This window comes from Scyliorhinus canicula, chromosome 28 (genome assembly GCF_902713615.1).
Source record: "Scyliorhinus canicula chromosome 28, sScyCan1.1, whole genome shotgun sequence".
Classification (NCBI taxonomy): Eukaryota; Metazoa; Chordata; class Chondrichthyes; order Carcharhiniformes; family Scyliorhinidae; genus Scyliorhinus; species Scyliorhinus canicula.
The window spans coordinates 8,783,250-8,799,399 of record NC_052173.1 but is presented as its reverse complement, the minus strand read 5'-3'; the positions used below and the strand labels follow the sequence as shown (position 1 = coordinate 8,799,399).

The window sequence follows — 16,150 nt, the reverse complement described above, 5'->3', positions numbered from 1 at the left end:
AATTGCTGAATGTGAAGCATTTATTTTCTCTTATTAAATACAAAATGTTACAATGGAAGAGGAGATGATGCGCCTGTATACAACTCCGTAATCCACATACCCCCAATATACAGAGAAAATACAATGAGCTACTTATCGGCAATTACCCCACTTTCCCACAACTCAACAGTGTGCGCGCGCGTGTGTGTGGGATTTCAGCTGATGCCAAGGTGGGTAGGTTCCAACAGTGTGAATGGGTACCTGGACCTATCTGGAAGGTCGGGGTTGACCAGAATATCATCTCCCTCCCCCTGACCTCATCGCGTCCCAGTCTCGAGAGTTAACCTTCCCTCTTGTCGATAACACCTCGTCTCTGAAACCTTCCCAACTTGATTTTACGCCCACGACTAAGAAATAAAACCAGACAGAAAGGAATGATCAGAAATCCTGAAATGCATTCAATGCCTTCAGGAGAGCATCAAAATGTTCCTTCACCTTTGACCCTTAAGAGAGGCTGTCTATTTTAAATTTGGCTTATTCCGATTAACTCGATTACCAAGCAAAGCTTTATTTCAAGCACTGAAAGCAAACAAATTGTTAATTCCCTTTTACTCCAGTGAATTAAACTCTTTCACCATCACTCCCATTATTATATTATATATTAATCCCAATTAAATAGATAGTTACTAATTTCATTTGGTGATAAAATGATTTCCACATCCACCTCTCATTGACCTATGTACAATAAATTCTGATGGGACTTTGCATTCACTCCCCTGTGAATAATTCCAGTTCATCAAGTTCCATTCTGTTCTCATGCATACAGAGCTGATCTATACAGTGAATAGAAGATTTGACCATGAAAAGTTTCCAATTACTTGACTTTCCACAGCTTATATTTGATACAATCTGCCCAGGATCCATCAGGCAAACCTGCCGTACTTCCAGACGATCTGATCACAAGAGTCTAATACTGAAGACTCCAATTTCTGTGGAGTTGCAGGAGTTTGAATTACTGAGATGGCTATGGTGCAAATCTTACAAGTGATCCATGGTTCTCATGTGGACATTTGCATTTCTTGAAGGTAGTATGCATTTATTGAATGAATATTGAATCGCTGGTCAGTGTTTTAGACACCTTCCTAAAGGAACATTGAAGTAAAGTCTCCTCACAGTTAGCGAGAAGATATTACGCCCTGTCAGTTAAATGGAAGCTTTCGGTGAACATGCTAATAGTTAATTGACCCAAAAGCATGCAAGCTCATTCCTCAAAGATACTTTGGCAATTTTTCAGCGTCAGCCCCAGGGTCACAATAGTAGTGTCAGAACAATAAGCATATCATAATGTTTTCTTGAATTTGGATAGTTTGAAGGAGCTGTACTTGCATGCTGAAGCGTCTGTTGAACCAAATTGTGTAACCAGGAAAGGGAGAGACATGTTGAAGAACCTGGAAGATTAAGAGGGGGGGGGTCACATGTCAAAGAGCATCCCCCCCCCCCCCCAAGAAACCGCGTACACAAGGGTCCAACAGACAGAAACGTTTTGGCGAATTTGGAAGAATATCTTCGATTTGAACGCATTGAGGAATCCCCATAATTCGAAGAGTCCAACACGATGAGCTGGTTGAACCGTTTGCCGAATCGGACTGAAGCGGCGGTCTTGGCAACCTCACTTTTTGGATCCAGTCGATTTTGTGGATGGGCCCATCAGCATTGGCGATTGGTTTTTGTGAGTTATCTGAATCTGGAGGCGAGACAGGACAAGAGAAAATCCAACACTTGTTATTTGTATGGTGCAGAAACCGAAAGATCAGAGAATCATTGCAGTGTAGAAGGAGGCCATTCTACCCATCGAGTCTGCACCGACCCTCTGAAAGAGCATCCCATCTCAACACATGCCCCACCTTATCCCCGTAACTCAATAACCCCACCTAACGTTTGGATGCTAAGGGACAATTTAGCACGGCCAATCCACCTAACCTACACATCTTTGGGCTGTGGGAGGAAACAGGAGCGCCCGGAGGAAACCCACGCAGACACGGGGAGAACGTGCAGACTCCACACAGACAGTGACCCAAGAGAGTCCGTGAGCAGGTTATTGCTGAGTAAGTGCTGCTTGATAGCCCTGTTGATGACTCCTTCCATCACTGTGCTGATGATGGAGAGTAGACTGATAGGGGTGTAACTGGCTGGGTTGGATTTGTCCTGTTTCTAGTGTACAGGACACACCTGGGCAATTTCCCACATTGCTGGGTAGATGCCAGTGTTGTAGCTGCACTGGAACAGCTTGGCTAGGGGTGTGGCAAGTTCTGGAGCACAAGTCTTCAGTACTATTGCTGGGATATTGTCAGGGCCCATAGCCTTTGCAGTATCCAGTGCCTTCAGCCGTTTCTAGATATCACGTGGAATGAATCGTATTGGCTGAAGACTGACATCTGTGATGCTGGGACCTCCGGAGGAGACCGAGATGGATCATCCACTCAGCACTTCTGGCTGAAGATTGTTGCGAATGCCTCAGCCTTGTCTTTTGCACAGATGTGCTGGGCTCCTCCATCATTGAGGATGGGGATATTTGTGGAGCTTCCTCCTCCAGTGAGTTGTTTAATTGGCCACCACCATTCACGGCTGGACTCCAGAACTTGGATCTGATCTGTTCGTTGTGGAATTGCTGAGCTCTGTCTATTACTTGCTGCTTATGCTGTTGGACACACAAACAGTCCTGTGTTGTAGCTTCACTAGGTTGACACCCCATTTTTCAGTATGCCTGGTGTTGCTCCTGGCGTGCTCTCCTGCACTCTTCATTGAACCAGGGTTGACCCCCTGGCTTGGTGGTAATGGTAGAGTGGGGGATATGCTGGGCCGTGAGGTTATAGATTATGGTTGAATAGAATTCTGCTGCTGCTGATGGCCCACAGCGCCTCATGGATGCCCAATCTTGAGTTGCTAAATCTGTTTGAAGTCTATCCCATTTAGCACGGTGGTAATGTCACACAACACGATGGAGGGTATCCTCAATGTGAAGATGGGACTTTGTCTCCACAAGGACTGTGCGGTGGTCACTCCTACCGATACTGTCATGGACAGATGCATCTGCAGCAGGCAGGTTGGTGAGGATGAGGTCAAGTATGTTTTTCCCTCTTGTTGGTTCCCTCACCACCTGCTGCAGTCCCAGTCTAGCAGCGATGTCCTTTAGGACCCGGCCAGCTCGGTCTGTGGTGTTACTACTGACCACCCTTGGTGATGGACATTGAAGCCCCCCACCCAGAGTATGTTCTGTGCCCTTGCCACCCTCAGTGCTTCCTCCAAGTGGTGTGTAACATGGAGGAGTACTGATTCATCAGCTGATGGTGGCCGGTACGTGGGAATCAGCAGGCGGTTTCCTTGCCCATGTATAACCTGAAGCCATGAGACTTTACGGGGTCCAGAGTCGATGTTGAGGACTCCCAGGGCAACTCCCTCCTGACTGTATCCCACTGTGCTGTCCGCCACCTCTGCTGGCTCTGTCCTGCCGGTGAGACAGGACGTATCCAGCGATGGTGATAGTGGTGTCTGGGACATTGTCTATCCCAGTGGAACAGTACCAAATTATCTGCCAGTGGAACACACCCAATCATCCGCCAGTGGAACAGGACCCAATCATCCGCCAGTGGAACAGGACCCAATCATCCGCCAGTGGAACAGGACCCAATCATCCGCCAGTGGAACAGGATCTAACCATCCGCCAGTGGAACACAACCTAACCATCCGCCAGTGGAACAGGACCCAATCATCCGCCAGTGGAACAGGATCTAACCATCCACCAGTGGAAAACAACCTAACCATCTGCCAGTGGAACAGGACCCAATCATCTGCCAGTGGAACACGACCCAATCATCTGCCAGTGGAACACGACCCAATCATCCACCAGTGGAAAACAACCTAACTATCTGCCACTGGACCAGGACCCAATCATCCGCCAGTGGAACACGACCCAATCATCTGCCAGTGGAACACGACCCAATCATCCACCAGTGGAACTGGACCTAACCATCCGCCAGTGGAACACAACCTAACCATCTGCCAGTGGAACACAACCTAACCATCCACCAGTGGAAAACAACCTAACCATCTGCCACTGGACCAGGACCCAATCATCCGCCAGTGGAACACGACCCAATCATCTGCCAGTGGAACACGACCCAATCATCCACCAGTGGAACTGGACCTAACCATCCGCCAGTGGAACACAACCTAACCATCCGCCAGTGGAACACAACCTAACCATCCGCCAGTGGAACACAACCTAATCATCCGCCAGTGGAACACAACCTAACCATCCGCCAGTGAAACGGGACCTAACCATCCGCCAGTGGAACACAACCTAATCATCCGCCAGTGGAACACAACCTAATCATCCGCCAGTGGAACACAACCTAATCATCCGCCAGTGGAACACAACCTAACCATCCGCCAGTGGAACACAACCTAATCATCCGCCAGTGGAACACAACCTAACCATCCGCCAGTGGAACAGGACCCAATGATCTGCCAGTGGAACACAACCTAACTATCTGCCACTGGACAAGGACCCAATCATCCGCCAGTGGAACACGACCCAATCATCTGCCAGTGGAACAGGACCTAACCATCCGCCAGTGGAACTGGACCTAACCATCCGCCAGTGGAACTGGACCTAACCATCTGCCAGTGGAACACAACCTAACCATCTGCCAGTGGAACACAACCTAACCATCCGCCAGTGGAACACAACCTAACCATCCGCCAGTGGAACAGGACCTAATCATCCGCCAGTGGAACACAACCTAACCATCTGCCAGTGGAACGGGACCTAACCATCCGCCAGTGGAACACAACCTAACCATCCACCAGTGGAACACAACCTAACCATCCGCCAGTGGAACACAACCTAACCATCCGCCAGTGGAACACAACCTAATCATCCGCCAGTGGAACACAACCTAACCATCCGCCAGTGGAACACGGCCTAACCATCCGCCAGTGGAACACAACCTAACCATCCGCCAGTGGAACACGGCCTAATCATCCGCCAGTGGAACACGGCCTAACCATCCGCCAGTGGAACAGGACCCAATCATCTGCCAGTGGAACACGGCCTAACCATCCGCCAGTGGAACACGGCCTAACCATCTGCCAGTGAAACGGGACGTAACCATCCACCAGTGGAACACAACCTAACCATCCACCAGTGGAACACAACCTAACTATCTGCCACTGGACCAGGACCTAACCATCTGCCAGTGGAACAGGACCCAGTCATCTGCCAGTGAAATGGGACCTAACCATCTGCCAGTGGAACAGGACCCAATCATCTGCCAGTGAAACGGGACGTAACCATCCGCCAGTGGAACACAACCTAACCATCCGCCAGTGGAACACAACCTAACCATCCGCCAGTGGAACACAACCTAACCATCCGCCAGTGGAACACAACCTAACCATCCGCCAGTGGAACACAACCTAACCATCCGCCAGTGGAACACAACCTAACCATCCGCCAGTGGAACACAACCTAACCATCCGCCAGTGGAACAGCACCCAATCATCTGCCAGTGGAACACGGCCTAACCATCCGCCAGTGGAACACGGCCTAACCATCCGCCAGTGGAACACGGCCTAACCATCCGCCAGTGGAACACGGCCTAACCATCCGCCAGTGGAACACGGCCTAACCATCCGCCAGTGGAACACGGCCTAACCATCCGCCAGTGGAACACGGCCTAACCATCCGCCAGTGGAACACGGCCTAACCATCCGCCAGTGGAACACGGCCTAACCATCCGCCAGTGGAACAGGACCTAATCATCTGCCAGTGGAACACACCCAATCATCTGGACCTAATCATCTGCCAGTGAAATGGGACCCAATCATCTGCGAGTGGAACACGACCCAATCATCTGCCAGTGAAACTGGACCTAATCATCTGCCAGTGGAACAGGACCTATCATCTGCCAGTGGAACAGGACCTATCATCTGCCAGTGGAACATTTCCTCGTGCCATCACTCCTTGCTCTGGTCTACACCATGGCTTACTGTAGAATTTGTAACTGGGACATGTCCTCCTGCGGTGGTCTCCTGAACTGTGACTTACCGTACAGGGTGGCTGCAGCCATGGCTCTCCGTCAATCTGCATTGGCAGCAATCGCTTTGTCCTGAGGGGGAAGCAAAATGATGGAAATGTGTGAGCGTTGGGGAGGCTCCTGGACCAATGTACAAAAGAAACTCGAGTCACGGTTGAATGTGTCTTTTAGTTCCATTTAACATGGCGGCCATTTGTCTTCAGTCACTCCCCATTTCTGTTACCTGATAATGAGGTCAGAGCATTGGGCCAATCGTTTCCCTGCATTCTTCAATCCTGCGTAAATCTGTCCCATTTCAATCACTCCTTCCAGCCCCACCACTTCCAATAGTTTATCACTCAACTCTGCAAAGAAACATATTGCAACAATCTTTTACCAGGATCAAACAAATCCCTTCGGAACATTAAACCTCGAAACTTATACAACTGCCGTGACATTTCGGAGTGGATAATCTGGAGGGCGATAGCTGGTCGCCAACTCGTGGTGAAGGCAGTCCTGGACGATTGACAATACAATGTTCTGACCACGTGACATGTAACAACTGACCACACATGACCTCGACAAACGTTGCCGGGATAAGTCTCCAGGCGAAATTAATCTCTGGGACCTGATTGCCTGCACCCTCGGGTACTAAAGGAGGTGGCAGCAGAGATAGTGGATGCATTGGTTATGGTATTTCAGAATTCCCTGGATTCTGGAAGGGTCCCAGTGGATTGGAAACACGCCAATGTGACGCCCCTATTCAAAAAGGGAGATAAAATGTCGGAAACTATAAACTGGTGAGCTTGACCTCTGTGGTGGGGAAGTTGCTGGAATCAATCATTGAGGAGATGACTGAACTTTTGGAAAGGCAATGCTCAATCCACCATTGTCAGCATGGCTTTATGAAGGGTACGTCATGCTTGACAAACTTGCTTGAGATCTTTTGAGGGCGTAACCATCAAGGTGGATAATGGGGAACCTGTGGATGTGGTGTACCTAGACTTCCAGAAGGCATTTGACAAAGTGCTGCATAACAGACTGATTCAGTCTGGCACGTATGGCAAGGAATGCCAATGCCCTTTGTCGGAGCAACATGAAGCTATTCAATTAATCGAGCCTGCTCTGCCATTCAATGAGAACATGGTTGATTGGCACCCCAACTCCATTGACCCACCTTTGTTTCATGTGCCTTGGTATGGTTACCTGACCAAAGAGGCTTGCAAGCCCGTCCCTGAAAACTCTGTTCGGGTACACAGAGGGAGAATTCCGAATGTCCAAATTGCCTAACCTGCATGTCTTTGGACTGTAGGAGGAAACCGGAGCACCCGGAGGAAACCCACACAGACATGGGGAGAACGCGGACACCACACAGACAGTTACCCAAGCCTGGAATCAAATCTAGGACCCTGGAGCTGTGAGGCAACAGTGCTAACCACTGTGCTACAGTGCCGCCCTGACTTGTGCCATGTAGATGGTGGACAGGGTTTGCTGAACAAAAATCCACTGTGGTGAATGTATGCACCATAATGCATGCATGATACTGTAACCTGTGACCTATGACCTGGAAGTGGTGATATGAACTGTTTCCAGGTACTGTACTGTAACCCCGGTATGGCTCCGCCACTGGCTCCGCCCACACTGGGGCCATATATAAGCCGGCCTCTTGTGGGCGGCATTCATCTGTACTACTGACTCTGGCTAGGCAAGTTCATGACTAATAAAGCCTTCTGTTCACTCGCTCTCTCTGCCTCACGGTGAATTGAAGGTATATCATCCACCCATCTCAGATTTAACATTAACAACTGTTCCAGCTTCAGCTGCTGTTTGAGGGGGAGAATTCTAAACCTCTCCCACCCTCCGAGTGAATAAGTGCTTCCTAACATCTCTCCTGAACGGCCTCAACCCAATTTTTAAATCGTCAACAGTTTATCTTTATCTGCCCTGTCTTTTCCTGTTAATATCTTCAATACTTCAATCAGATGACCCTTAACCTTTGAGATTCTAGAAAAACAGGTCTAATTTGTATAATCGATCGTTATAACTTAACCCGTGTAATCTAGATATCATTCCTTTTAAACCGACTTTGCACTCAGTCCAAGGCTAAAATATTTTTGTTTCTTTGTATCAGCTCCATTAAATCCCTTTAACATTTTAAACATAGTGCAAGATCCAGGTTGCCATGGTTACCCACCTTGTGTGCACGATTTGAGGGCCTCGGAGTCAGTTATTGCCGCATAGGTTTTGTTTAGCAGGGCCTTGTTCTCTCCTTTCTTGTTTTCACCCCATAGGTTTGAACCCCCGTGCATGCTGGGAATGTTGAGGATGGCGATCCCCTCCAGGGATAGATTGCTCAGGTCTAAGAGGCTCCCGCAGCACTGCGAAAAGAAAAGAAATCAAAGATCAGCCCCTTATCTCCATTACAAAAGGTCCCGAGGTCGGGGGGTGGGGAGCATCTGCAACTGTTGAATGGCCACTTCTCATCTGAAGCAAGAGTGGGCCCAAGGCCTACCCGATGCAATTTTCAGTCAGACATTACCCGACTAGTTCCCAATCTCGACAAAGGGTTGCTGGAGGCCGCTCCAAATATCCCGCAGAAAACTGTAGTATTTTTTTTTTTTAATTGTTGGCAGTCAGATCGGCACTGCCATCCCCAGAAACACTCGGGGCCCATTCTCCTCCCCCCTGCCAAGAAGGCCAAACAAACCAGATTATGGAGTCAAGAGTAGAAATTATACCAATAGACGTTTAGGCCTGGGACCCCCAACCCTTCCTAACCAGCTAAACCAGCAGCAACATTCAGGCGGTGCTGGACAGGATCGATCTCACTCACTTCTATCTCCAAAACCTCCTGCAGGTTCTTACACGTAGCAGAGACCGTTTCAGAGGTCGCAAACTCAAAATACCACAGCTTATTCTTCATCCTTTCAAAAAGAGAAAACAACAGTTTTGGATCAGCTTTGCAGGCACGATTTCATAAACGTACAGCGACTGGGTATTCTTTTGTGACCGAGATGCTATTTCTTTGTGGGCATTTCTTTTGAGGGGATGAGTTTGTGAGTAAAAGGGAGGGAAATCGCCTGGCCAGTTGGTGCTTCAATGCACAGCGTCGGGCGAACATCCCTGTCTCAGAGTCAGAAGGGGCGGTCTTCAAACTCTACCCCACATGATCTCTGTGAGTGGAGACGGGAGCTGTGACTCTGGATTGATGTCCTGGGAATACTCGTGGCGGAGGGCTGTAGCAGCCATCTTAGCCAATAGAAAGATAGTTACAACCATGGAGGCGGTGACGGCCACGGAGGCGGTGAAGGCCTGTCAGAATGTTCATAGCCTGAGAAACCTTCCACTACGTCACGATATACGCTCGGGAAACTCGAGAAGGTAAATCCAATTTATTTTCTGCCAAAAGAAAAGGCTGTGATGCGACAGACAGCACACAGGTCCCAACCGGGACTACCCATCATGTCAGTCCCGGTCTAGGCCGGTTTAATGAGGTGATTTCTACGAGCCCCAGCGAATGGGCCTTCACCCCACAGCGGGGAGGGGGGAGCTTGTATTCTATAAGCCCCATGGGGACATCAATCGGGTTGTCCCTGTGGTACTCGGGAGCGTTACTACAGTCACCGAGGGAAACATGACGCAAAACCAGTTCTGGGGTACGTCCTAGTCTACTCATGTTCTCGATTTGTATGTACACATGTCCATATGTTAGAATTATCCAGATCTTACCAGCCTCTCCCAGCCTAACCCGAGTCAATTCTATGCAAAAATGTCACAAGAGGGTGCTTCCTAAAAGTTCAGAGTTCACATAGCAGATACCGTCAATTCGACAAGCACTGTGTTATATTATAGAAGTACTCAATGATATTTTAACTCCTGTGACACATTGATTAACTGCTACCAGGGAAACGGGGGGCAATCAAGACCGATCAACCTCAAAATAGGGGTCAGGCCACTGATCTGGTAAACCACAAAAGCTGGAGCAATGCTCTGGGGTTCCTCGTTCGAATCTCACCACGGTCGACAGTCAAATTTGAATTTCATAAAAAAATAAATCTCCAACCCTATAATCCCCCCCCCCACTGTCGATTGTTGTAAAAACCCATCTGGTTCACGAATGTCCTTCAGGGAAGGAAATCTGCCGTCCTTACCCGGTCTGGCCTACATGTGACTCCAGACCCACAGCAATGTGGTTGGCGCTCGAAAATAAAATGCCCTCTGAAACGGCCTCACAAAGCAAGTTCGAGGGCAATTAGGGGGGAGTAATACCAGCCCAGTGGTGTATAGCTGGCACTAAAGATTCAACCCACTGTACACATGCGGCACAGCAGCACCCCATGGTTAGCACTGTTGCTTCACAGTGTCAGGGTCCCAGGTTCGATTCTCAGCTGGGTCACTGTCTGTGTGGAGTCTGCACGTTCTCCTCGTGTCTGCGTGGCTTTCCTCTGGGTGCTCCGGTTTCCTCCCACAAGTCCCGAAAGACGTGCTGTTGGGTGAATTGGACATTCTGAATTCTCCCTCTGTGACCCGAACAGGGCAGAATGTGGTGACTAGGGGCTTTTCACAGTAACTTCATTGCAGTGTTAATGTAAGCCTACTTGTGACACTAATAAAGATTATTATTCTATCGAAAATTTGACGAACCTGCTGTTGAATTTTTCCGGATACTTCTCTCTCATTACATGAAATCGATGAGCAATTGATGCATCCTTTAAGTACAAAAAAGATGTTAGCAATCCAAACCCAGTCCCCTGCTACCTCCATTTCACAAGGAGGACCTTACAAACAAGGCCATAAATGCACATTCAACTAACCTGGGTTCCACCAGGGTCACTCAGCTCCTGACCTCATTACAGCCTTGGTTCAAACATGGACAGAAGAGCTGAAGGCCAGAGGTGAGAGCGACTGCCATTGACATCAAGGCAGCATTTGACCGAGTGTGGCATCAAGGAGCCCGAGCTAAACTGAAGTCAATGGGAATCAGGGGGAAACTCTCCGCTGGTTGGAGTCATACCCGGCACAAAGGAAGATGGTTGTGGTGATTGGAGGTCAATCATCTCAGCTCCAGGACATCACTGCAGGAGTTCCTCAGGGTAGTGTCCTCGGCCCAACCATCTTCAGCTGCTTCATCAATGACCTTCCTTCCATCATAAGGTCAGAAGTGGGGATGTTTGCGGATGACTGCACAATGTTCAGCACCATTTGTGACTGCTCAGATAATGAAGCAGTCCATGTTCAAATGAACAATATCCAGGCTGGGCTGGCAAGTGGCAAGTTACATTTGTGCCACACAAGTGCCAGGCAATGACCATCTCCTACAAGAGAAGGTCTAACCACCGCCCCCTTGACATTCACTGACATTACCATCGCTGAATCCCCCACCATCAACATCCTGGGGGTTACCATTGATCAGAAACTGAACTGGACCCAGCCACACAAATATGTGGCTGTGGGCGACACGGTGGCGCAGTGGTTAGCACTGCAGTCTCACGGCACTGAGGTCCCAGGTTCAATCCCGGCTCTGGGTCACGGTCCGTGTGGAGTTTGCACATTCTCCCCGTGTCTGTGTGGGTCTCGCCCCCACAACCCAAAAAGATGTGCAGGGTAAAAGCAAATTACTGCAGATGCTGGAATCTGAAACCAAAGAGAAAATGCTGGAAAATCTCAGCAGGTTTGGCAGCGTCTGTAGGGAGAGAAAAGAGCTAACGTTTCGAGTCCAGATGACCCTTTGTCAAAGCTTTGAGGCAACATCCTGGCACTCCCTCCCTAACAGCACAGTGGGTGTACCTACACCCCGTGGACTGCAGCGGTTCAAGGAGGCAGCTCACCCACCACCTTCTGGAGGGGCAATTAGGAATGGGTAATAAATCCAATGCTGCTCATGGCCCAAGAGCAAATGATAAAAAAATAATCCTGACGACCTTGACCAACACCTCAGTTCTTACTCTTCTCTCTCAGGATCTATCTCGGTTTCATTGTCACTCCTTCTGGACATCAGCTTGGCCCAGTGAGTAAAGCACGCTTGCCTCCGAGGGAAAACGTCATGAGTTGAGAGCCCACCCCAGAGTCTAAACAACACAGTCTGGAATGAGAACAGCGTGTGGTATTGAGGGACACTGTACTGCCTGATGTCTACCCTTTCACATCAGATGGTAAACCCATCGGCGTGTTCGTTAAGATATAAAGAATCCTGTGATTTGAAGAACAGTCTCCAACAGCTATCATAGAATCCCAACAGTGCAAAAGGGGGCCATTCGGCCCATTGAGTCTGCACCGACCCTCTGAAACAGCACCCTACTTAGGGCCAATTCCCCACCCTACCCTGTAACCCCACCTAACCTTCAGACACTAGGAGGCAATTTAGCATGGCCAATCCCCCAAAGGGGCAATTTAGCATGGCCAATCCCCCATGGAGCAATTTAGCATGGCCAATCCCCCAAAGGGGCAATTTAGCATGGCCAATCCCCCATGGAGCAATTTAGCATGGCCAATCCCCCATGGAGCAATTTAGCATGGACAATCCCCCATGGAGCAATTTAGCATGGCCAATCCCCCAAAGGGGCAATTTAGCATGGCCAATCCCCCATGGAGCAATTTAGCATGGCCAATCCCCCATGGAGCAATTTAGCATGGCCAATCCACCATGGAGCAATTTAGCATGGCCAATCCCCCATGGAGCAATTTAGAACATAGAACATAGAACACTACAGCGCAGTACGGGCCCTTCGGCCCTCGATGTTGCGCCGACCTGTGAAACCATCTGAAGCCTATCTGACCTACACTATTCCATTTTCATCCATATGTCTATCCAGTGACCACTTAAATGCCCTTAAAGTTGGCGAGTCTACTACTGTTGCAGGCAGGGCGTTCCACACCCCTACTACTCTCTGAGTAAAGAAACTGCCTCTGACATCTGTCCTATATCTATCACCCCTCATGTTGGTCATCACCATCCGAGGAAAAAGACTCTCACTGTCCACCCTATCTAACCCTCTGACTATCTTATATGTCTCTATTAAGTCACCTCTCAGCCTTCTCCTCTCTAACGAAAACAACCTCAATTCCCTGAGCCTTTCCTCGTAAGACCTTCCCTCCATACCAGGCAACATCCTAGTAAATCTCCTCTGAACCCTTTCCAAAGCTTCCACATCCTTCCTATAATGTGGTGACCAGAACTGCACGCAGTACTCCAGGTGCGGCCGCACCAGAGTTATGTACAGCTGCAGCATGACCTTGTGGTTCCGAAACTCAATCCCCCTGCTTATAAAGGCTAGCACACCATATGCCTTCTTAACGGCCCTATTAACCTAGCTGGCAACTTTCAGGGATTTATGTACCTGGATGCTGAGATCTCTCTGTTCATCTACACTACCAAGAATCTTGCCATTAGCCCAGTACTCTGCATTCCTGTTACTCCTTCCAAAGTGAACCACCTCACACTTTTCCGCATTAAACTTCATCTGCCACCTCTCAGCCCAGCTCTGCAGCTTATCTATGTCCCTCTGTATCCTATAACATCCTTCAACACTATCCACAACTCCACCGACCTTCGTGTCATCTGCAAATTTACTAACCCATCCTTCTACACCCTCTTCCAGGTCATTTATAAAAATGACAAACAGCAGTGGCCCCAAAACAGATCCTTGCGGTACACCACTAGTAACTGAACTCCAGGATGAACATTTGCCATCAACCACCACCCTCTGTCTTCTTTCAGCTAGCCAATTACTGATCCAAACCGCTAAATCACCTTCAATTCCATACTTCCTTATTTTCTGCAATAGCCTACCGTGGGGAACCTTATCAAACGCCTTACTGAAATCCATATACACCACATCAATAGCTTTACCCTGATCCACCTGTTTGGTCACCTTCTCAAAAAACTCAATAAAGGTTTGTGAGGCATGACCTACCCTTCACAAAACCGTGTTGAGTATCGCTAATCAACTTGTTCTTTTCAAGATGATTATAAACCCTATCTCTTATAACCTTTTCCAACATTTTACCCACAACCGAAGTAAGGCTCACAGGTCTATAATTACCAGGGTTGTCTCTACTCCCCTTCTTGAACAAGGGGACAACATTTGCTATCCTCCAGTCTTCCGGCACTATTCCTGTCGACAAAGACGACATAAAGATCAAGGACAAAGGCTCTGCAATCTCCTCCCTGGCTTCCCAGAGAATCCTAGGATAAATCCCATCTGGCCCAGGGGACTTATCTATTTGACATTTTCTAAAATTGCTAACACCTCCTCCTTTTGAACCTCAATTCCATCTAGCCTGGTCGACTGAACCCGAGTGTTCTCCTCGACAACATTGTCTTTCTCCAGTGTAAACACTGACGAAAAATATCCATTTAATGCTTCCCCTATCTCCTCCGATTCCACACACAACTTTCCACTACTATCCTTGATTGGCCCTAATCTTACTCTAGTCATTCTTTTGTTCCTGATATACCTATAGAAAGCCTTAGGGTTTTCCTTGATCCTATCCGCCAACGACTTTTCGTGTCCTCTCCTCGCTCTTCTTAACTCTCCCTTTAGGTCCTTCCTGGCTAACTTGTAACTCTCAAGTGCCCTAACTGAGTCTTCATGTCTCATCCTAACATAAGCCTTCTTCTTCCTCTTGACAAGTGCTTCAACTTCCTTAGTAAACCACGGTTCCCTTGCTCGACAACTTCCTCCCTGCCTGACAGGTACATACTTATCAAGGACACGCAGTAGCTGTTCCTTGAAAAAGCTCCACATTTCGATTGTACCCATCCCCTGCAGTTTCCTTCCCCATCCTATACATCCTAAATCTTGCCGAATAGCATCATAATTGCCTTTCCTCCAGCTATAATTCTTGCCTTGCGGTATATACCTATCCCTGCCCATTGCTAAAGTAAACATAACCGAGTTGTGATCACTATCACCAAAGTGCTCACCTACATCTAAATCTAACACCTGGCCGGGTTCATTACCCAGTACCGAATCCAATGTGGCCTCGCCCCTTGTTGGCCTGTCTACATACTGTGTCAGAAAACCCTCCTGCACACACTGCACAAAAACTGACCCATCTATAGTACTCGAACTATAGTATTTCCAGTCAATATTTGGAAAGTTAAAGTCCCCCCATAACAACTACCCTGTTACTCTCGCTCCTGTCAAGAATCATCTTTGCAATCCTTTCCTCTACATCTCTGGAACTATTCGGAGGTCTATAGACAACTCCCAACAGGGTGACCTCTCCTCTACTGTTCCTAACCTCGGCCCATACTACCTCAGTAGACGAGTCCTCAAGCGTCCTTTCTACCGCCGTAATACTTTCCTTGATTAACAATGCCACACCCCCCCCCTCTTTTACCATCTTCTCTGTTCTTACAGAAACATCTAAATCCTGGAACCTGCAACAACCATTCCTGTCCCTGCTCTACCCATGTCTCCGAAATCGCCACAACATCGAGATCCCAGGTACCAACCCATGCTGCAAGCTCACCCACCTTATTCCGGATGCTCCTGGCGTTGAAGTAGACACACTTCAAACCAGCGTCTTGCTTGCCGGTGCCCTCTTTCGAACTTTTAACCCTATCCCTGACCTCACTACTCTCAACATCCTGTACACTGGGACTACAATTTAGGTTCCCATCCCCCTGCTGAATTAGTTTAAACCCCCCCGAAGAGCACTAGCAAATCTCCCCCCCCCCCCCAGGATATTGGTACCCCTCTGGTTCAGGTGAAGACCATCCTGTTTGTAGAGGTCCCACCTACCCCAGAATGAGCCCCAATTATCCAGGAAACCAAAACCCTCCCTCCTGCACCATCCCTGTTGCCACGTGTTCCACTCCTCTCTCTCCTTATTTCTTACTTCGCTAGCACGTGGCACGGGTAACAACCCAGAGATAAGAACTCTGTTTGTTCTAGCTCTCAGCTTCCACCCTAGCTCCCTGAATTTCTGTCTCAAATCCCCATCTCTCTTCCTACCTATGTCGTTGGTACCTATGTGGACCACGACTTGGGGCTGCTCCCCCTCCCCCTTAAGGATCCCAAAAACACGATCAGAGACATCACGAACCCTGGCACCTGGGAGGCAACACACCAACCGTGAGTCTCTTT

General features: G+C 48.7%; 1 protein-coding gene across 1 annotated transcript in view; it reads right to left on the bottom strand.

The window, feature by feature from the left end:
* LOC119958207 (diacylglycerol kinase beta-like) overlaps positions 1-16,150 on the bottom strand; it is a 58,988-nt gene continuing 42,838 nt past the window's right edge. Inside the window, exons 15-20 of the mRNA XM_038786594.1 lie at positions 10,701-10,765; positions 8,890-8,980; positions 8,251-8,434; positions 6,301-6,421; positions 6,089-6,149; positions 1-1,723 (exon numbers count right to left, since the gene is read on the bottom strand). Coding sequence (XP_038642522.1) covers positions 1,649-1,723; positions 6,089-6,149; positions 6,301-6,421; positions 8,251-8,434; positions 8,890-8,980; positions 10,701-10,765 — 597 coding nt within the window. The 3' untranslated portion in view covers positions 1-1,648. The remainder of the gene's footprint in view (positions 1,724-6,088; positions 6,150-6,300; positions 6,422-8,250; positions 8,435-8,889; positions 8,981-10,700; positions 10,766-16,150) is intronic.